This window comes from Tetrao urogallus (assembly GCF_951394365.1).
Source record: "Tetrao urogallus genome assembly, chromosome: 9".
In the NCBI taxonomy this organism is placed as follows: Eukaryota; Metazoa; Chordata; class Aves; order Galliformes; family Phasianidae; genus Tetrao; species Tetrao urogallus.
The window spans coordinates 16541481-16563471 of NC_136822.1; the positions used below are offsets into that span (position 1 = coordinate 16541481).

General features: G+C 42.4%; 1 protein-coding gene across 2 annotated transcripts in view; it reads right to left on the bottom strand.

Moving 5' to 3' along the window:
* Positions 1-9419, bottom strand: part of FXR1 (FMR1 autosomal homolog 1) — a gene marked incomplete at both ends in the record, with an annotated part of 29051 nt that extends 19632 nt beyond the window's left edge. For both annotated transcript variants that reach the window (XM_079539555.1, XM_079539554.1), the window contains 2 exons: positions 782-834; positions 9369-9419. In XM_079539555.1, the coding sequence (XP_079395681.1) occupies positions 782-834; positions 9369-9419 (104 nt within the window). The remainder of the gene's footprint in view (positions 1-781; positions 835-9368) is intronic.
* Between the last annotated feature and the right edge of the window lie 12572 nt (positions 9420-21991).

Genomic DNA, 21991 nt, shown 5'->3' on the forward strand with positions numbered 1-21991 from the left:
AACAGGATTATCTTTTTCTCCCCAGGATTTTCTTCATGCATGCATTACACATACATACATCCCAGGATTACATAAACCATTCATATAGTATTGTGTGTACATACATGCAAGCTTCCCACTATTAGGCTTCTTACTCCCTCATCTTCCTTCAGGAAAGGCTGACCAACAAACCTGCAGGCTGGTGCTGGCAGCTTAGAAACCATTTGCACATCAAAAGCTGATGCATGTCCCAATGTTGATTTTTTATGTGTATATTATATATATATATACACACACACACACACACACAGAGTGGTATGGTTAGGTTGTGGTTGGACTCAATGGATCTTTAAGGTCTTTTCCAACCTGAGCAATTCTATGCATTCTATTCTGCACTAGTTAAAAAAGTCACTCCATCAGGACATCTGTATCGTTTTTTCGGGTTGATGAAGCTGATTGCACTCCCAGGTCAGACACAGAAAGAACTGCTCAGGAAGAGCTACTCAGGTATTTTCCACCTTTCTTTGCTGCAGGTGTAAGAATATCAGGCAGCTGCCACTACCTCCTAATTACATCTGTCCACTGCGTCTGCAGGCATTACTAAAATATTAAAACAAAAAGCCAAGGAGTGCTAATTGACTGTGTGACTTCTGACCACAGCTATTTAAGGAATCAGTTCATGGAAATGGAATACAACACTGAGCCTGTATTTCTAGAACTACCTTTCTAATGAAGTCTATTTCCCCTTCATGTCAAAACAAACACAACAATGCACAAATGATTTTTAAGATAAAATACTTACTTGTTTTCAAACACAACAGTGAGTGAATCCTCATGAACATCTTTGATAAATCCCTAAAACAAAAACAATTTTGTTGTAAGACATGGAATCACAGCAAGGCAGCAGTTTCAGCACAGCCTGAAACCACCCGAGAACACCTCTGCTGTTATAATCTGAATGTAGGAAAGTTCCCAGACAATCCCACTGCATGGATGAGGCTGCTCTAAGAAATACGTTGCACGTGGACTATTGAAAGCAACTTTTCATACAGACACATTTACAACTGAAATCCTGCCTTCAAAGTTTATTGTTCTCTTTACAGGCATACACAGCTACTTTACGCAAGCAAAATGAGAAAGCTGCAGTCCCAGGGCAAGGAGTCCAACTCAAAATATTGTCCCACAGCTGTGAGCAGCACCACTTGCTTTTTCAGGTGTTCTTCTCAAACAAACAAAAAAAAAGTCCCAAACAATTGTCCTTCAGAATAGCACAATCTGAAGGATGGATAACATTTGCCAATAAAGGCTGTTATGTGGCTACTTAACTATGTCATCCTTCAAACACGGAGTGGGAACGGTGTGCAGTCAAATCCCCACAGCACCTCACAGCAGAGCAAAGATAATAGGATGTTACACGTCATTTTGTGTGACATTTTTATGATCGTGGGAACAACTGCAGCAAAAGCCCATTTTTCGTCCCTTTGAAAAACGAAGGGCTTTTTAGCGGTGCACTGATTAATGTCAAAAACCTGAAGACAAAGAACAACCTGATGGAAAAAATTATACCCAAGCAGAAATTAAGGCCTCCCATCTCATAGTTAAGAGAGGAAGGCAGACTGCAAACACAAAGGAACAAAAGAAAAGCGGAAGACAAAGACGACAAAAAATAACAAAGTAAGAAAATGTTTTCTAATGACTCCTGTGTTTGTTATAGCCTGGTATGTGCCCAAGAAGGAAGACCAAGAAGGAACATGCAGTTTCAGATGAGAAGACAGTTCCAAGGGATCCTTACGAAAGGCTCCAGGAAACCTGCTGGATGGATTAAGTTGCCTTCACAAACTGCCAGCTGAGGAGGTCTAAGCACAGAGTCAGCTGTGTGAGGAGTACAGCACCCCCAGAGGTGTCATGGGTCAGCTCAGCAAAAGGCACCTCACCATGGGCTCCCCGTGCCTGACAGATGCTGCACGAGCCCGCAGTGACAGCTGGCTGCAAGGCGCTGTAGGAATGAGTCTCCTTGGACTCAAACCTGTACTTGTGCAACGCCAGCAAAGGGCAGCATTCACTTGAAATCTGAGTACCCGCTCCCTAAGCAACGCTCACAAGACACCTGCCAGCAGTGCAAGGAAGTGGTTATAGCACAAACAGCTGGGTCAATCCTGAACACAGCAGGCCATCAGAAACCAAAGTCACCTTGTTCAACCACCTAGTGTGCTCCTAATGAAATAAACCCTTTTAGAGGCCACCCTGCCTCTGCCAGGGAAGGAAGGCAAAGCCCTTTGAGACGGAAGCAACAGAGGCAGTTGGCAGCAAAGCACGTGTGCACACAGGGATTTGCAGTTCCCCTGAAGTCTCTGTACAGGAAGACTGAAGCCACGCTTGCTTCATGAGGCAAGGAACACGAAGGGCATACAACATGTTACTGGTTGAACCATCTGTTAGCTAGCAACATCTGTAAATAACCAGAAAAGTTCCATTTTATTTACCAGCATGGGGATACGTTACTGCTACGTAAAATGCAGGAAATAATGTTTTCCTACAACTCGTTCAGATTCTCTAAAAAATATGTAAGAAAAATCACTTACCACATCAGCATGAACCAGGTTTACATGGTACCACACTGCTGGAATGCCAACTTACTGGCAACAAGCAATACTTACTGGAGATTTAAACCCCTTTCCACGGGCAGCCTTTTATCTACATTCTCACCATGTGAGTTTCTGGAGCTCCTTGGCACACAGCAGCCCCTCAGCTCACTGCACTTGCAGTGCCACACAGGAGCAGCACGCCGTCCCACACTGGCGCACATACACACTACAACTATCAGAGCAACACTCCCAGTTGGCACGCTCTGACTCTTCTACTCCACAGCACTCATATGAGAAATACTTCAGAAGAGATAAGCTAACATCTATCAGGTATTCACTTCAGGTCACAAAGGACAAATAAAACATTAAATACAACTGTATCTAAATAATTATATTATTGTGAAAAGGTCTGACCAGAATCCAGTTGTACAAATACAAGATGAACAGTGAAGGAGTATCACGCTTTTCAGACTTCCCAAGGTTTAATTCTTCCTCTTATGGTCAGTTTCTCTTCTGCAGGGGAGGAACACACACAGCAACAGAAGTGCAGCAGTGGCAGGCAGGCAGGCAGAACACCACCAGTAAGAATGAGAATTCATATAGGTTTTAAATCATTCTATAAGGAATCACTTGGTCATTATCACCAAGCAACTTGTCAGAAATATGAAATTATTTCTGAAGAGTAACAAGTCCTCTCTGTTTTCCTACCTACAGCCCTGGCCTATCCTAGGAGCATTATCAGCCATCACCTGCAACTCCAAGATAAAACCAGAAAGATTTCACATACATCATGATGAGATTTACTGCAATTTTTTTTTAGAAGTATTCAGTGGCCTGGAGATGATTGTCAATTAAAAAAAAACAAACCAAACACTTCACAGTTCTGCTCAAAACTTGAGAAATTAAGATATTTTGAATAAAGCAGATGTACTTTTTACATTAAACTTCCCATCAAATGCCACACATTTATAAGGGAATTACAAGAGATGGGATCTGATGAACATTGACTTTTCTTCTTTACCCAAATGGTTTTCAAACAGGAATTTCAAAGGAGCTCTTTGTCAGCGAGGTAACCTGTGTAAGTAGGTTTGTATTCTAAGTTAGCATGCCTCATGTCTCACACTGTGTAAGAACCACTTCTTGCTAGGCTCACTGATTACACGCCTTCACTTTTCTTCAACTAAACAGGCTGCTGTTAGTGGCATTTAATTTAGCAGCAATGGCTACAGATGGACAAAAGACAATATCTAATTCAGAGCTCCTCCATACAAGTGATGAGGCAGAGCAAGCCAACAGGAGACCACATACCACAACTAATATATTGGCATAAAAGCAGTAAAGCTGTTGCATGAGGAACCACCTCACATATAACATTTCCAAACGTGCTTTACACCACACATGAAGTTGCTGATAAGAAGAAAAATTCATGCGACTTCACCTTGGCAGACCTCAGCTTTGGCTCATCCAGATCTTCATGTCAGTCACTCAGTGCCACATCCCTGGAAGTCCATGTATGTGCTGAGAGCTGCTCACAAGGCAGCAGGGACTCTACTGTACTACACTATTAATGGCGTGCTGCTCGCAGTGCTCCAGGCAGACCTGTCTCTGCCACTCACTGGGCAGGAACCAACTCCCAGCACCTGTAAGCTGAGAGCTGGCACGGCCAGGGCTTGCCAGCTGCGTTTGGGATCTGAGACCCAGCAAAGTTAACATGAGGCCATACTGTACACCAAGCATGAACAGAAGGGCAGGAAACTAAAAAAAGACCACCTGCCACCAAAACCACCACAGCTGGGACCTCACAACAAGCAGCACACACTGCATCTTCCCCTTTTACCTGGGTTCCGCTCATGGATTTAGGATTAAGTTCTGCTTATGACATAAACGGATCAAGACTTACTGAAGTGCCCTTACAGTGAACTGTGCTTGTGTGGACACACATGCATACACACACACACACACACACACACACACCTGTATCTGCCTTTTACATCCAGTTCCACACCAAGTCACAAAATCCATCTAACAGCCAGATGCAATCTGACATCCATCTCCAGCCCACTTTCAGACTAGCCGACCCCAAGCACAACAGTCCAACCTAAAGGCAAGGTGCTGCCAGTGAGGCTGCAGGCATCCCTTCCTGGGGCAGACGGACGATGCGCTGCTTCTGAGCCACATCCACCACACCAAGAGCTGCGCTGGGAGCCCGGGCGCTGCTGAGCACATCTCCAACAGTAACACTGCCATCAAGTACTGCGGCTGCTCCTGAATCACCAACATAAAGGTCAAGAAGCCTATATCTAATTACCAGTCCTTTCACTCCTGTCAGAACCAAACACTGTTAGTATTTTAAACCAACAGTTATACACCTCTGTCTCATGTAACAAATACAAAACCTCCCACTTAATTATTACTATTCCATTCTGACCCCCATAAAGAAATACCAAAGCAAACACAGGAAGCTTATAAACAATCAAGATGCTGCCTTTCTGGTTTGAACTTCGAAGTGCTCTTTTCACTGCAAATGCTACAGGGCCTGCTAACAGACAGCAGTCCACACATTACAAGCAGGCATCAGGTAGGAAATAATGCTCAACTCCTATTTCAATTCTAACCACCACACTTTTATTTATGACATTACTACTTATCTTCATTCACAGTCATCATTATCATGTGTAAATTCAAGAGTCCTCATGAGTCACACAAGAACCTCAGCACTGAATCTCCTGGCTTAGGCTTATGAATGAAGTCTAAATGACTCACGTTATTTATGCTGCTTTCTTCATGTGCATATTCCCAAAGGGCAAAACTTTAACTTAGAGATGCCCTCCACTCACTGTGTACATGAGAAATCAATAATCACCGCCTGCAGTGTCTGCCTTTTATCAGCCTAAGAGTCAAGACAATGACTCTTCGATGGCAATGACTAGAGACAGTTCATGCACCAGTCTACACAAGTTCCAAGAACAGTAACATCTTAAAAATGCATTAAATTTCCCATCCAGTAAGGCAAGATTTAGTAAGTAAACGCTGTCCATCAAGAGACAGCTGAAACCTTTACAAAAATAAAAACACCCCTCATTCCACTTACTGTAATGCGTCCTGGTGCAATAATTGGGCACCAACACCCACGTAAGCCTCTTAATGACAGTTTTCTATTTTACTGTCAAGCTAAAAAACAAACAGAACATCTCATGGAGAAGTTTCCAAAGCTTCTCATTACAACTTCAAAACACCATTATATTTTTATTGATATATAAGTATGTTCTTGCACAGAACTGCTCACTGTGCTTTGACATCATACACACGGAGAAATACCACGCCTTCCTCCATCACTTCTTCCTGCACAACAGTTAGGCTGCTCTCTATATGAAAGCCCAGCTCAGCTCCTGCTCCCAGAGCTGCAGCCAGGACTGTTACCAAAACCACACCTCCTATCACAGGCACCAAGGTGCGTTAGAACCTGACCACTGAAGGTGAAGAGTCAAAGCCTATCTCCCATTTTTGTCATTTTTATTTCAATGCAGCTACTCCTGAAGAAGGGGAAAACTGCTAGGGCAAACCACACACAGGAGTTCGTTCTTTATTAAATGGAAATCTCTACAGCAATGAATCTTCAGTTATTCAGATGTCACCAAAAGGCTCCACGTGCTATAAGCTACCTATGGCTCAGCTTATGGGCTTTGGTGTCATTTTATTTCGAGCAGACATCCAAACTCACAACAAGAAGTGGAACCATGGCTCTCATTTGCATACAGACAAAATTTTCATTTCGTTCTTGCCTACGTACACTTCACAGCCAACAGAACACAGGGCAATGGGTACGCAGCAGAACAGAGGAGGTTGCCCTGAGTATCAGGAAACACTTCTTTTCCTCTGTGGGTGATGGAGCACTGACACAGGCTGCCCAAGGCAATGGAATATCCTCAGTGGAGATCTCTAAAAGCTGCTGGGTGTGGTGCAGAGCACTGTGCTCTGGGCAGCTCTGCTTGGGCAGGGGTTGGACCGGACAGACCCGGATGTCCCTGCCAACCAGTCCCTAATTCTGGGAGCCAATGATCTACATCTCTGTATGACAGAATGACCAAAGTTCCAAGCTCCACACAGAAAACCATCAGCCTGAGAACACTGCAAACAGAACTGGGAGCATTCGAGTCTCACTCTCTTCAACCCAGCTTGAGCCCAAAGAAATCCATGCACATTTGGTCATTTTAAACTGAAATAAATAAATAAAATCCAATAAACTAATGAAGTCTGTTCTAACACCTTGAAGAAAATAAATCAACCTGCAATCTAGAACTGAAGTAGACATCATCAGCCTTTCTGAGGTCAGGATCAACATGCCTTCAGCAGATACAATTGTTAACTAGCTTGGTTTATCACTCCATTCTCCAACTTCTTCAACTGTTCCACCACACAAACCTCACCTTTACCACAAGAGCACAACTCCTTTAGAGAAAAGATGGCACTGATGGGGCTCACAGACAACAGATGAGTAATGCTGACAGACGCAGTCTTCTGAGCTGCAGGGATTGGCCGAACATACTCTGCTGTCTACTTGGGGATAACCTTGGGGGTAAAATGCAAAACAAATGCCATTTTTTCTCCAGATCACATTACTGATTTAAAGCAAAGGGGGAATACAGTTTGCAGATACATGAACAAAAGGTTAAATTCAGAACATACTATATCTTTTTAGACAGAAGAATTTGGCAGGCATTGATGCCTACCACAACCACTGTTACTTTTCACTGATATATGCATCAAGAAAAACATTTTTATTTTTTGTGTATTTTAATAAAGAACATGGTTTTTCTTATTAGTTTGTAGCAATCCCAGTTTTACCTACCACGGTCATACCTCTAGTAACTACTAGAAAAGCATTAAGACACTCCAAAAGATGCAATCACTACTGTTACTATAGCTAAGTTGCAGATCGTCTTAACAACTAATTAGAAAACTGTCACGTGATTGTTTACATAATTATTTTGGTCTTTATCTCTCCTGGCATAGCAGGATCCTTCTCACGTCATCTACCAGGAGGTATGCAGTGATAATGAATCTAAATTCAGACTGTTCTGAGCGCAAACTTCAAACGTTCTCCCCTCATATAACCTCACAAATGCCAACATCAATCCTAAGTGAGCACTTCCCAAATGAGGCCGACAACCCCTTCTCCTTCGCTTCCCAAACTTTACACAGCAGCAGCATTACTTAGTTCCACAACACAGGCAGAACCTTTCTGCCTCAACTCTAAGACTCACAAAATGGAACCAGATACACAGATTTCACTTCAAAAAAAAAAAAAAACCAACACATTTTAAAATCATTTTCCTGCTTGGTTTATTGTGTTTTGGGGTGGGTTTCACAACAACAGTGACTGTTTAGAGCTGGGGCTTTCCCCACTCCAGGCCCAAACACTCTAGCCCTTCAGTTTCCCAAGAAGTGAATGGCTTTCATGCTGGACCTAATCCCTGTTTTGCTGACCTGAAAGCCAATAATGACATTTTTAAGTAAAACTTCTGCTCGTTAGCCACCATCCAGAGGGCTGAACACATGATGGGGCTAATCCAAGCCTGACAATTCACACTGACTTAGGAGACGTCATTATTGCAGAATTTAAATCAGGCTTATTGCAATAAATGCTGTACACACAGCTCCAAGAATTCAGCACACCTCCTAATGCTCCCATTAGTCCCACATTCCCCTGAAGCAGAAAAAAGAACCAGCTCATGCTTCGTTCTTTGCCCAAGATCCTAGGGCACAGATGGAAAGCTAAGAAGGGTGTCTCCAAACTCCATGTTTCCTAACAGGCAGGAAAAATAATCAATCCTGTTTTAGGCCAGCTATGTTCAAAATACACATTATTTTGATGTGGGTTTCCACATGGTTATTTTTAATCTACCTAAAAATTTATCTCATATGCAAAGTTTATTACCTATGGATTTTGGCAAAAACAATGAAGAGGAACACCTACCAAGGGCACAGAGCTTATCCCATTATGTTCCTTCCTTGTAAGATTATCTCCTATCTGTCTCTTTTAATAGACAGCCAGTTGCAAAAAGAAAAAAACAAGAACAAAAAACAAAAAACCACCCAAACCCCGACTCCTGCAGTCAGCTGCTCACAATCCCCTGCCCGCCGCCTCCACATGCCGTACGGCTCCCAACGGCTCCCAGCCCAGATCCACAGACGCGAGCAGGAAAATGGGAGGCACGGCGGGCCGCCCCCCGGCCCCACGCGCAGTCCCGCCCCGCACGGCTGCGGAGCACAGCGCTGCGGGAATGAGGCAGCGGCTCTGGCCATAAAAAGAGCGGAGCGTTAACGGCTGCCCCGGGCTGAGGGCAGTGAGTGACGGGCACAGCTGAGGGCACGGCGCACGGATCCCGTACCGTCCCGGCATTCCGGGGAGGCTGATGGCGAAGGAAGCTTTCTGACGACATAAATAAACCCGAAATCGTTACGGAATTACTCCAAATATTTTAAAAGCCATTACTTCTATCTCCGATGCCCCCCGTTCAGCCCCAACCTCCCCCCCCCTACTCTCCCCACGCCTCCCAACCCCCGCACCACAGACCCCCCTCGCTGAAGCCCCCCCTCCCCGCGGCGCCTTTCCTTTCCCTCAGCAGATCCCCTCATCGCGGCCCCGCCGCGCCGCGCCGCACCGCCACACCCCGGCACCGCCGCCCCGCGCCCCCCCTCCCGGCCCGGCTCGGAGGCTCCGCTCACGACCGCCCGCCCCTCCCGGCTCCCAGCGCGGCACGCAAAGCCCCGCGCGGCTCCGGCCCTGCACCGCGCCCGTACCTTGTAGAAGGCCCCATTGGAGCCGCGCACTTCCACCGTCAGCTCCTCCATGTTGCGAGCGCAAAGGACGGCGGGACGTGCTTCTAGAAACTGTCACCACGGGGGGGAGCGCTGCCCGGGCTCCCCTCCCCCTCCGCCCGCCCCCCGGGGCCGCTCCCGCCCCACGCGGCGCTGCCGCTCCGCCCAAGCCGCGGCCGGGGGTGCCGGGAGCCGCCGGAGTGGGGCGTTTCCCGCGGGAAGGGCTGGCGGCGGCCGCTTCCCCCCCCCGCGCGCGGCCAGGGGATGGGAGCGGCCGGGCGCCGCGCTGAGGGGCCGGGCTCTCCCGCCTTCCCGGCTCGCAGGTGGCCCCGCCGCCCCGCCCCGGAGCCGCCGCGATGCGCAAATGGCGGAAGCGGCGGCTGCAGCCGCAGTCGGCGCTGCGGGGAAAATGCGGCGTTTTGCGCGGTGTCCTTTTTGAAAGCGGTACCGGTGCGGAAGGCCGAGCCGCAATGCCGCCCGCCTCCCCCGCCCCTGCACCGCTGCCCGCCGCCTTTGTGCGTCCTGGGCACGGAGGCCGGGGGGGGGGGGCGGCCGCAGGCCGCGCCCTCCTCCGCGCTGAGGGAAAAGCACAATAAAACACGTGTAAAGATACGCATCTGAACGCCCGCTTGTGCCGTTCGCTGTCCCTCACCGCAGGATCGGCCCCAAACTGTGCCATAAGCTCAGCGCTATGCGTTAGCTTAGTCATGCAGGGTTGGATAGCAGGCTCGTGCCTGCCAAATGCATCTTTTTGCAGTGGTTTTAAATATCGATAATGACACCTTCAGTCCGCTTGGCTTGGGTGTCCCAGCTGACTCCATCGTGAGCAGCCATTTACCACCGTGTGCCCTGGGAGTGGCTTGGGCTGGGGAGACATGGAGATCGGTGCAGCCAGGGCGTGGGCTGCGCAGGCAGCGCACAGCTATGGGATGCTATGGTGAAGCATGAAGGGAAATGGTACAGAAATTACTGGGGGATAAAAACAACAAATAAACAGACTTCCAGAGGACACTGCACTTTCTCCACTCTGGCTCATACCTTTGTTTGGGTATGAGGTAATGCTAAGAAAAAAAGCAGTTCTATCGTCTAGTCTTTTCCCTCTCTGTGTGCCCAGATATTCTCACTCTTGTATCATAATTATTCCACAGGAATGTCGAAGGATCATTTGATTGTAAATACTTCTTAAACCTTTAGAAATGCCCTACGGTTCGTTCTGTCACTTGTGTCCAGGCCACGTGTAAGAGAGAAGAGAAAGCTTCACACAAAAAAGTAAATGCTCTTCTTTCCTGCTGGTAGATGGCCCTTGGGCCTTTCCAGGAGAAACTCTGGGAGCCAATAATAGGAAGCAAACAGTTGTGCTGCAAAAATTCTTTGGCCAAAGTTGTCATTGCCCCAAGACTGAACAGCCTGGGATTGGTTTATTCACCTTCCAAGGGATGCTCTCTTAATGTCAGATGTTAAAACAGTCACGGTCTTGGGTTTCTTTTTTTAAAAAAAAGGCAAAAATAAGTGGAAAAGAATATATATATATATATCCATCAGCTGCTGTCCTCAGGAGTCAAAACAGGACACACATGAAAAAAAACCAATAGCACAATTTCAGAACTGCGTGAGGTGGTTGGGTCTCCATATTTGCAGTGCAGAGTACGGTTCTGGTCATTAATGATAACGAGAGCTGGCTTGAGCCAAAGCAATCTGCATCCAAATTTGCCTGATAAAATTTGTTTTTCTGAAAGTATGCACATGTTGCTATGTAGTAGCAGTTAAGGGGGCAGGGTTGTTTACAGATTGACAAGCTTACGCTGAAGCAGATTACTGTGCCTATTGTGAAAAGGTGGTAGAAGAGAGTTGTTTCTAGGCCGTGGGCCATGATGGTTTGGGAAGGAGACAGTGAAGTTCTGAGCCTAAGTTTTCACTTAACGTAAATTAGAAGTAACTACCAAATTAAATTAGTTATTTACTGAAATATTAAAAGGGAGAATATTAAAAGGGAGAAGCTTTTATCTACTCAGGTACAACAACTCAGAGTCCTCTGATATTAGCAACTTAGAACCTTTTCCAAAAGACTTCAGATTTGTATCACTAGCAATTTTAAAACAAAGATTGGCTATGCTATAGTACGACAGAAATAAATTCATGGACATCCCACTGTCTGTGAAACTGAAGGTCAGAACAGAGTTGTCATTCTCAAACCCTTGTGACATGAGAATGTTACACATTAATTTTAGCCAAAAGTAGGAAAACTGTTGCCATTTTCAATGTTTCAGGCAAGATTGAGACAACTATGGAATCAGCAATGTAATTCTGCAGTGCAGTGATCTTACAAACTAAGATTATATTTGGGTATGCAAAGATACACAAATTGATAGCCCTCTGAAGCTATTAGTAGGCTGATAATTTAATTTTGCCTTTTTTTTTTTCCAGTTGTTTCAACTAAAGAGTTATTTCTATGCAAATTAATTTTAGTGTCTGTTGTTACCCAAGCAAGGAGTATTGCTGTGTCTTACTGGACATATTCCTTGTCCTTCAGTAAAATCAAACCCCTGAAACATAAGTTCTTAGAAGATATTGTGATTTTTAAAAAGAACAAAAATAAAGGTCAAATACATTCACACTTTCACCTTCATTTACAAACCCAGAGTGTAGTAATCTGGGTTTTACATTCTATTCAATGAGGCAAAAATGCTGACACTTAGCAGCTTGTGTCACAAAAACATAAAATAATCGTAAAAAAATCTAGGTTCACCTTTAAGTGGGAAAAAAACAAATTCTGAAATTTTGGCAGAAGGCTGATAACTATGAGAGAGAGGCATCCATTCAGACTTCCAGACTTAGCAGGAGCTCAGGAACTGGCAGCGCTCAGATCCTCTGTAAACAGCCCTGCATCCCTCATCCCCATTGGAGACAGGCAACACAGACGAGTACTTGAAAGATATTATGAGTTCTTACTGGCCTCTTATATTTTACCAAATGGTAAAACTACAGCTCAGCAGTAGTCTCGGAAGTTCTTTTGCTTCCGAGTGTGTGGGGTTTACTTGTTTACATGCTTATTTTCTTTGTTCCTCAAAATGAGGTAAGTATTGGAGACATGTAAATTCAGCTGCACTAGAACTGTGTAATTAAATCAGGGCATACTAATCTTTTCATTGCCCAAAGCTCATATTAAGGCACACGGTCTCAACTAGATTGTCTTCTTGGGCTGCAGCTATATAAAGGGCCAGTGGTTTGTTATATCAAAAAAAATAGGAAAGAAAACTCCAAAAGGAAAGGTTTGGGTTTGTTGTTGTTTGTTTGTTTTGTCCTTTGCTGTAATTTTTGCACTATTCGAATACTGAGATAAACAGGAATCTCTCCCAATTTTCAGCAGCCTTTTACAGATGCATTCCTGACCTTTACAAATGAATGAATAGTTGTCTGGAGGTTAGCTGAACTGCATGTGCCATGCCCAGATACATCTGCAAGTGCTGTAAGCAGACACCGCTTCTGAAAATAGGATCCACAAAAGGTGTTGCTAAGTGAGTGTATGTAAAAACATTTTCATGTAGTGCAGTTTTAAACCCTCTGGTATAGAAATCAGAGAAAGGAGAAATAGTAAGTGTTCCTATTATTGTAAATAAGCATTCATACTTATCTTGAAAGGAAGAGTCTTTGGAGCTGGTTTGTATGTATTGCAGCTTACAGCATTCACATTTATCTTTCTTTGTCTAGACACGGTGACCTTAAAATGTTCCACAGATTTAGGGTTAAAAATTCCTTCTGTTTAGTGGGATAAAACATGTAAATAATTCACAGAATGCAGCAGGCATTTACGGTTACACTCTGCCTCCTGTTACTGCACTGTCACCAAAGTAATTAAATTACATAGGGAAGACATCAAGAATCTATGCTGAAAGAAAATCATTTTTGACTACACTTTGTATTTATGCTGAAGTAACGATGAGCGAATATGACTCAGGTTTCATTTCTTCAAAATCCACAAGATATGCATGCTCAGCAAAATAAATATATACATCTAGGCAACAAACCACTATGTGAAAATAAATTTACACTGAATTACAACCTGTGAACGTTGGTTGTTTTTTTTTTGTTTGTTTTTCACACTGGATGAACTTCTGGCTTACCAGTGCTTGGCTGGTGTTCCTATTTTTGTCAGTAGCAGCATAGGAAAGTAAGCAAAGTACAACTTTAAGTTTGATGTCATTCTAAAAGCAAAGAGAAACAGTAGACAACACCTGCTGTTGTGCACAATGTTCATTCTGGCACAATGCAAAGAAAATGCAGAATCGCTTCACTGAAATTTTAATGAACTCAAATGAGAACACTGCTGCTTAATGGACTTTATGCAATGGTCTGAAGCTCGTCCATTCACAGAACAACTTTTCATGGGGTTGGCTTGGTTTGCTAATCCCATTATCACTTTGATTCTATTTCTTTCAAATGCTAGTATGAATGCAGCTGGTCAAAAATAGCCTAGCTTGTACTTGACTTTGTTCCAAGCCATGAAGTGAAGTGCACTGTGCCACCAGAGAGGTATCTCTGTATTTGTGTGAGGTCATGGTTAAGTAATGGTGTGTCATACACAGTATGAGCTTTGGGTATCTAAGCCTGGAAGTTCTGATCTCCAAGTATTAATGTTTTATCCTTCCTATCACTGTAGATACGCACATGCGAACAAATGAATCATTGTTGTCTTCTGAATACTTTCAAAAGAAACCAGGAAAGGAAAATACTATTTTCACTTTACTTCTGGTAGTTTTGTTCTTTTGTTTCTTTTGTTCTTCTCAGGCACGTATCCTAGGCTGCCTTTGTTTTTACTTGACAAGACCCACTGCCCTAAGAGCAAAGATAAGCATTAAGAACATAGACTTTCACATCAGGATCTCAGCAACAATTGTTTTCCAAAATAGGATTGTATTCAACTCGCTCAGAGGAGCTTTTAATCAACTATTATTTTAGTTGGTAGGCACTGACCTTAAGAAATTAGATACCAATACTTAGAACAAGCATGCACATATGCATACTTCGTTGTTTGCAAGACACAGCTAGTAACTGATACCACATAAATGTGCATGACCTGAAACCCTGCTGTACTGCTAGATACAATGAGGCAGTATGGAACTGAGTAAAATGAATTAGCAAGAAGTTAAAAAGTGTTTTCTGTGGCTTTTGTGATTTCTGTCTCAACTCAGATGACCTTACTGTAGTACATGTGTTCATAAATACCTCTGAGGAGGGGAGAAGATTAAATCTGAACTTGCTTTTCTCTTTTTACTATCTTTTTAAAAATACTCTTCCATTAATAGCATAGTATTTTCTTACTACCTATCTGTTGAGATAAAAAAGGGAACCATGAAGCTACTTTGGTGATAAAGGTAGACAGCTCTGATAAACACCAGGAAACTGACCATCCTTTTGATCTTGTCAATAATTTTACTGTGTAAGTGCTCAGACCATCATGCATAATTCCACTTCTTTTTAAGTTTGATACCCTGTCTGGCATATTAGACATAGCATTTTCTGATTTCACCAGTGATTTGTTAGAAGACTCATCATCTGAGCCCTAAAAATTGAGGGTGCTTTAACCTGCTATTTCCATTGTTCCACAAGTGTACATGTTCCCTTGTTCAAGTCTGAGGCAGTGCAGTAACACCCCCAGCCCTGGCTATTTCCTGCTGTGCTGAGTTGGTACATCTGAAAGGAGTTCTTCTCAACAGTTAAGATGCTGCTTTTGGCAGCGGGGAAGAAATGGGCAATTTTCAGAAACTATATACGTTCAGGAACTATCAAAAGGAGGGGCTGAGGATTAAAGCAAACAGATGAACAGAAATACAAAAGAAACAAACAGAAATACAGAAGAAAAGAAACAGAAACAAGAATAAAGATGATAGAGAAAAGTCGGAAACAACAGGAAGAGAAATGGACAACAGCAGAAGAAAGGTTCGAATTTTAGGCTTTGATGAAAACAAAAAGAAACAGTAGTGAAAAAGAAGAAAAAAGAGATGAAGATAGAATGATAAAATGGGTGATAGATGAAGAAGGGCTAGAGATAAAGAAGGATTTGGCAGAATACATGAAAATACATGATTGTCACCTCTGATGCTTTTTCCTACCAAAAATAATGTAAGATATGGCAGAAGATGAGAGTAAACCAAAAGACTAATTAATATCTAACAGTGTTCACCGATATTCAGGTAGTCCTAGGTCAAATCTATTTCTTGCCTGTCCTGGAGCAGGAATTTGCTGAGGTTGTGTGGTTGTCTGTTCTACGTATTGTTGCATTGTGTCAAGATACCAAACTGAGCGCTGAACGTGGCAGCATTTGCATGGGAGGCGATGCAGCCACGTAACACAGAGCTGCACCCAAGCTAAGGTACCCTGTCCTCCATTAAGGCACTTACCCTCGACGTAGCACCAGACAAACATGGCAGAAGCTCTGAGTCACTTGTGCTGACATCCTTGTATGCTAGCAGACTGTGCAGTAGAGACGTAATTCTACTGTCGTCTGTTGAGGCTCTTTCACTACCCGTAAATATTTCAGTGCTCACAGAGCTACAGAGAGTGCGAGAATGCCACTTTGGATTTTAAGCCAGTGAATCTTTGCATACCAACAGCAATCGCAATAATACAAAAGCTTTTTCTGCACAAATATTATACTTTGCCAAATCAGATTCCAGGGCTCACATCACCGACAAAATTCACAAGTTCCAGTTTATGGAAACATTTTGAACAACTTTTAATTTAGATGTCAGATGCTTCAAGAATTAAACATTGTCATTATTAAACAGCATGTTCTTTTAAATTGTGTTTTCTAAATGCATAACCTACTTGTTCCTCTGGAAAAAAAAGCCCTTAAATTCCACACTCCGGAGCAATTGAGCTTTCCTTAGAGATCACAGTTCAAACTACAAATGCAGTAAGGGCTGCATCCTGCTGTAACTGAAATCCTTCCTAAGTCTACTTCTGCTTTTCAATCTCTCTAATTTTTCATTAGATCAAGAGTCACACATTTTTGTTGGCAGTAAAGAAATCCCAATTTGCACTGCCTTCTGTCTTCAATAGGAATTTTCCCAAAGTACAGAAATAAAAATGTAAAACTTTGCTGTGTTTCATTACTTTCATTCTTTTGAACATTGCTTCTCTGGAAGCTCTGTGTGAAATTATTAGCAGACAGGTTTTGAAATGCTTGTGAAAGTAGATGCATATATGGGACTCAAAGGGCCTTATTTAAAAAAGAAATTTGCCAGTTACCGAGATCTCTGGTTGGTTATGCCCATTCAAGAATACAGAATCCATCATTCGTATGATTATTTTTACATCTGAACTTTTTTTTTATACCAGATAGACTTGAAACTTTCAGGGTCATTTGCCCAGCATGTAGTTGAATGTCCTGTGCTATAGATTCCAATTAGCAAGACCACGTTCAATGGTCCTACGCCACCAATGCTGTCTAACTGCTTTCCACTTGGCTTTATATGTTTCTTCTTTGTTGCAGCTGCAACCAGGTCTATCTACACTTTGATAGAAAAATTTCAATTACCCCAGGGAGAAGCTTTTAGCTTTATTAAGCATTGAAGTCTACACATTTGTTCTTCTGTTGAAGAGCAGTTCAAAAGGAGAGTTTCTGAAGAAGTAATCTGAAAAATTAGGATAAATCTCGCGGTCTTTCACTGCTGATGTTTTTTATGTGATCTGAACCTAAGAATCTGCCAACTCAATGCACAGTTAAGCATTTCCTTGCCACTTTTAGCTCCTGCCAGATGTTATACCTTACAAGTAAATGGCTCTTCAGTGGTTTTTAAGACTACTGTGCTCTCAGCATAGAATTGATGTCACAGGAGGCTGTGTAGTTGTACTCTAGTCTTGATAGATAGTGACAGAAAACTGTTCCCATCTGGGAGCTTTGTATCGGCCTTCTGAGTAAACCAATGGTTTCTTTTCTTAGATGATGGGTGTCAACTCGTCGTCTCCTCGTTGCCAAGAATAACCTTAGCTATCTAAGGAAAAGCAAGGATTGCATACAGCAGATCTGCAACCTGCCCTTGCCTTGTTGTGATTGGCCTCTCAGGGATGGGATGGCCAAATATCATGGAAGAAAGCCAGTAACAACTGTTGTAAATCCCATCTCTGCTGTAGATAAAGCTGTTAATCTAGTATGTGGCTTCATTGCTGGGTTCATTTACACAAATAAATAAGGCAGCCATTTATGCCTTTTAATGTTTGAAAATTCTACAAAATTTCATGTCTCTTGTTTGAAATTGAATCTTTCATTATTGTCTCTATCGTGCAAATTAATTTATCATTGCATTTGAAGTCCTAAATGCCTCTTGAGAGAGCTGAACATGCACTCTAACAATCTACCCATAAAGAGCAAACATGAGTTACACATTTAAAGAAGATAATCTTTCCGTCGTATGGAAATCCTGTCACTCTTGCTTTTCTGTTTAAGCTTCACATAATAAAGGCTTTCTTTCTGCTCTCAGAAAAGTTTTGATTTTTCTTCACTCATCCCTGCTCTGTGTGGCAGAGAAAAATGACACATTGAATTGTGTCTGTGAAAAGGGCACACACCTAAACAATATTAATATCACTAAATTAGAGGAACACTTTTGTTCTTGAGTGGAATGCATTTTTCTGGGTATTCTCAATGAAGAGTAAGGAGGAAACAAATAACTGTGGATACAGCCTTCCAAACCTGCAGTCCACATTATGTATGAAGCTGCTGCATGTCTTTTTTTGAAGACTATTAAGAAACAGCCACTATTACTTTCAAACACAGACAGTTAAATTTACATAAGCAAAGGCCACCTGGCTAAACACTGCCCTATAAATGCACATATTATAATCAGCTATTACCATACAAAATTATATTGTCATAATACATCAAAATATTACAACTGGGGATTTTAAATGAATTACCACTCTTCATTCTTGTGCATCCATTATAAGGCCAAAATGCCATCTACATCTCTCTTATGAGTCACATACATCTTGTACTGTCTTTCTAGACAGAGGCATTTCACTTTTTTTGTAGTAACTCAATGAACAAGTACTCCCACTAAACCGAAAATAAGATTGAAAAAAAGGAAGAAAAGAAAATCCCTGAACTGCTTGTTCTCTCTTAGGAGAACACTATTTCATGATGCAATTAAAAAAAATTAGACAGAGGAAAAATAATTAAGATTACAGAAATTAATTCTATATCAAAGTCCACAGAAGGACTCATGTTGACATCAAAGCTTTGGCTTCCCTTTGATAATGAGATTACACATCATGCTTGAATTTCTACATTTTCTTCTCTGCAGAGTAGATGCATTACCATTCTGTCAATGAGTCTGCACAAAATTCAATCATTTAAAAGCAAAGGTTGTATTTTTCATACCACCGAGTTTAGAAAACCTGTAACCCAAGACCTTGCCCCGTAATCCTGCAGCTCAAACTAACCAGAGCTTGTGTTTTCACTGTTTCAGCACATCACGCATATGTAATATTTTAGGCTTTCATTTTGTCAGTCAGGAGTCTGTCTCTACATTTTGGCCTGTATTATCTATCCAGCTTAATTGAGTACAGGTGTACATATGTAACTATATGGAACTTAGTCAGCAATTCTGTTGATAGGATGAAAAAGAACTGCTGTCCTCTCTACTGACCTCTCAACCAGGTCTGGAAAGATGAGCTGAAGTACGGTTAAGAAACTTTGCCTATTCTCTTATCAGAATAGGACAGTATAAAACAAATACAACATCTCTGTTTTCTGAATATCCTGTTAATACAGGCTGGCAACATTCTGACATGACCTTTTAAGAGTAAAGTTGGTAAGCTGTAAGGGTGCACAGTGCTTTTTATGCTGTATTAGGCTGAGGTGCCAAGTCACTGTTCCAAAGTTCAAGGTATGTTGCTGAGTCAGTCTTTGCTAATACTGATGTTTTACAGCATCAATATGGTGAAAACACTGGAGGAAAGTCTTGCAGGAGGCAGACAGATGTCTATATTAAGACTTATGCTGAATTGTTAATTTTTAGTTATCAGCAAAACCAATCTAAGAAACTGCGTGCTCAGCTGAGAATGTTACTGGTGCAGCTTTTCATGCTTCAAAGATAACAGTTGCTTTCACTATGAAATGCTGAGATTTTTTTCTCCTAGGTTTGAGTTCTTCAGTTCAAGACATACTGCTTGAAATTGGTTACTAAATCAGCAATGAAATTTTTGATGTTTACATCATTGTAAGATCTGAATTCTCCTGGATTTGGGGTAACTTGGTGCTGCCTGTGTGGACTGAGAAGAGAATTTTAAAATAAACATTTAAAATCACTAATACGAAACTCTTAACATTCTAATATTAATGGTGAACCTAAGCTGTGCAGTGGATGAGCAGTGGGTGAAGTTCAGCAGAACATGGACTGAAGAAGACCAGCATCTTGGACAGGGTACCTCTGACCTGCAGCTGGAGAAGGCTAACTTCATTGTCCTTTATGTGAAAACACTGCAGTCCTTCATCGTGGTCTGGTAGACAGCCCTTATGTTAGAACTGACCCATATGGCATTTCCATAGTTTGAGTGTTTCCTCTTCCCTGCCTAGGGCTTCTTTTGCTTATCACTTCTTCCCTTACGCCACAGCCATTTACAGATGTAGGAAGTTACATGTAGCCGAAAGCAGGTGCTTTCAGAGGATGTAAAAGATAACTGATAGGTGAAGACTAATTCCTGATCTAGAATATAGATCCCTATACCAGGAAAGAGTTTATATTACCTGCCCAGAAGTCCTCACTATAGAACCTCTGCGTTCTATTAGGCAAAGATCTCTTCATGAATCAAATACTGGAGAATTTCCCTGCTGTTAGCAACATCACAGCACTGACCTTAGAGAATGCCCCACCGGAGGCCGTCTGGGGTGCTGGAGAATCCCCTTCTTTAGAATTTATGGCTACCAGCATAGCCTATAGCATGTGGTGGTAAATAGTGGTGCCTCTGTGTTAGAAACCACAGGAATGCAAAGCATAAGAAAAAAAAAAAAAAGTTTTTCAACAGTGCTGAAGAAAACTGAAGCGAGGTTGTGCTGCAAGGATTCTGTGACAAGCTCAGTAAGCGCTTTTCAACATCTTCAGTCATTGTCTCATTTCAGTATATTAGGACACCTCTATGCCTGATCATTATAGTGGTTCACAAAGCAAGGAGTAATTTAAGTCTCTCCAGTGAACAACAGTTCCTCACAGGCTGAGAGGACCACTTCAGTGAAGTGGTATTGTAGCAGAGAGCCCAGCACTTGTGCATGTGCAGAAAATGTTTATGCCTTAATGCATTTTTTGTGCTCCAAAGAAAATATATATTTCACAGCCTCATATATGATAATATATATTACCAACAGCCTGTTGGTATCACTTCTTTTCCTACCTTACTCCACTTCAAGATACTTCCTAAAACGTATCTCCAGTCCTTTCTTTCTAAAACTAAGCAGTAAGTCAGACAGTAGATAAATACATTATGGTCTTGGTTGCAGGAACTCCACTCTAAATATTCAAGAAGTCATTGCAATAAAATAGGAAACAGACAAAACAATGAATGTGCTGATTAGTCTCTTGCAGTATATAGCTGCTATTCAGCTGAGAAGCTAACTGGTGGGCAGAACACTATTACTGTTACTGTACACGTAGACATCACTATGGAGAAGGCAGCAGCAGTCCTTGCCCTCATACCATCAGCAACATTAGCTGGCACCTGCTAATGGGATGTCTACCATCAAGAATTGTACAAGGCTGAAAAGAATCTATTCAAAGCAGGGAAGGCACAGAGAGATGCTACCTGGGTGAAGGATAAGGTGCCCTGACTTTCACTGTGCTTTTTCATCCCACCAGTAGAACAGCTTTGCCTGTGAACCTGCCTACAGAGAAGTAAAAGAGAATGCATATCCACATCTCGCAAAATTACCACCACAGTGTAAAGTTCAGTGGGAATCTCATTTTAATAGGACAAAATACTATTTCCATGGAATCATTTTCTCCCTGGAGCATCCCCCCAGCAGGTACTCATACCTACAAGGACAAGTGGTGAAACTATGCCTAATCCTCAGAAGACTCTGATCTCATAGACTTCACTGACTTGCAGCCATGAAGTTATACAGGACCTCGACAGACTTAAGGCTTGTAGTGTGCTTCGCAGTACAAGTGGCACCTGGCATTCATCAGAAAATAGAAACTTCAGCACACCTAATTGTGGAGCTTCGGAGCAGTTTGCAGCCTAGGGCATGGGCTTCTTTCTGCATTGTGAAGAGTGCCTGGTAATGAGAAACACAATACCAGCACCATTTGATTCTTGGATTACTTCACCTCTTATTCCAAGAGATCATAAGACCAGAGAATAGAAGAGTTGCAATTTTTTTTTTTTGTAGTCTTCATTATTTTTTTTCCTTTATCTACTTTTATGCCTGCTTTTCCTTGGCAAGGGACATCCAAACTATTTCTAATTTAATTTTAGGATTTGAAAATGCACTTAGGCCTGTTCATTATAAGCAGGTGTAGTTTATCTGGGAAAAGTGCCAAAAAAACTTTATAATAGTTTCAAGTAGTCTAAAGCAATAGTCTGATAAGCTTACTTTTGAGAAAAGGAATGTA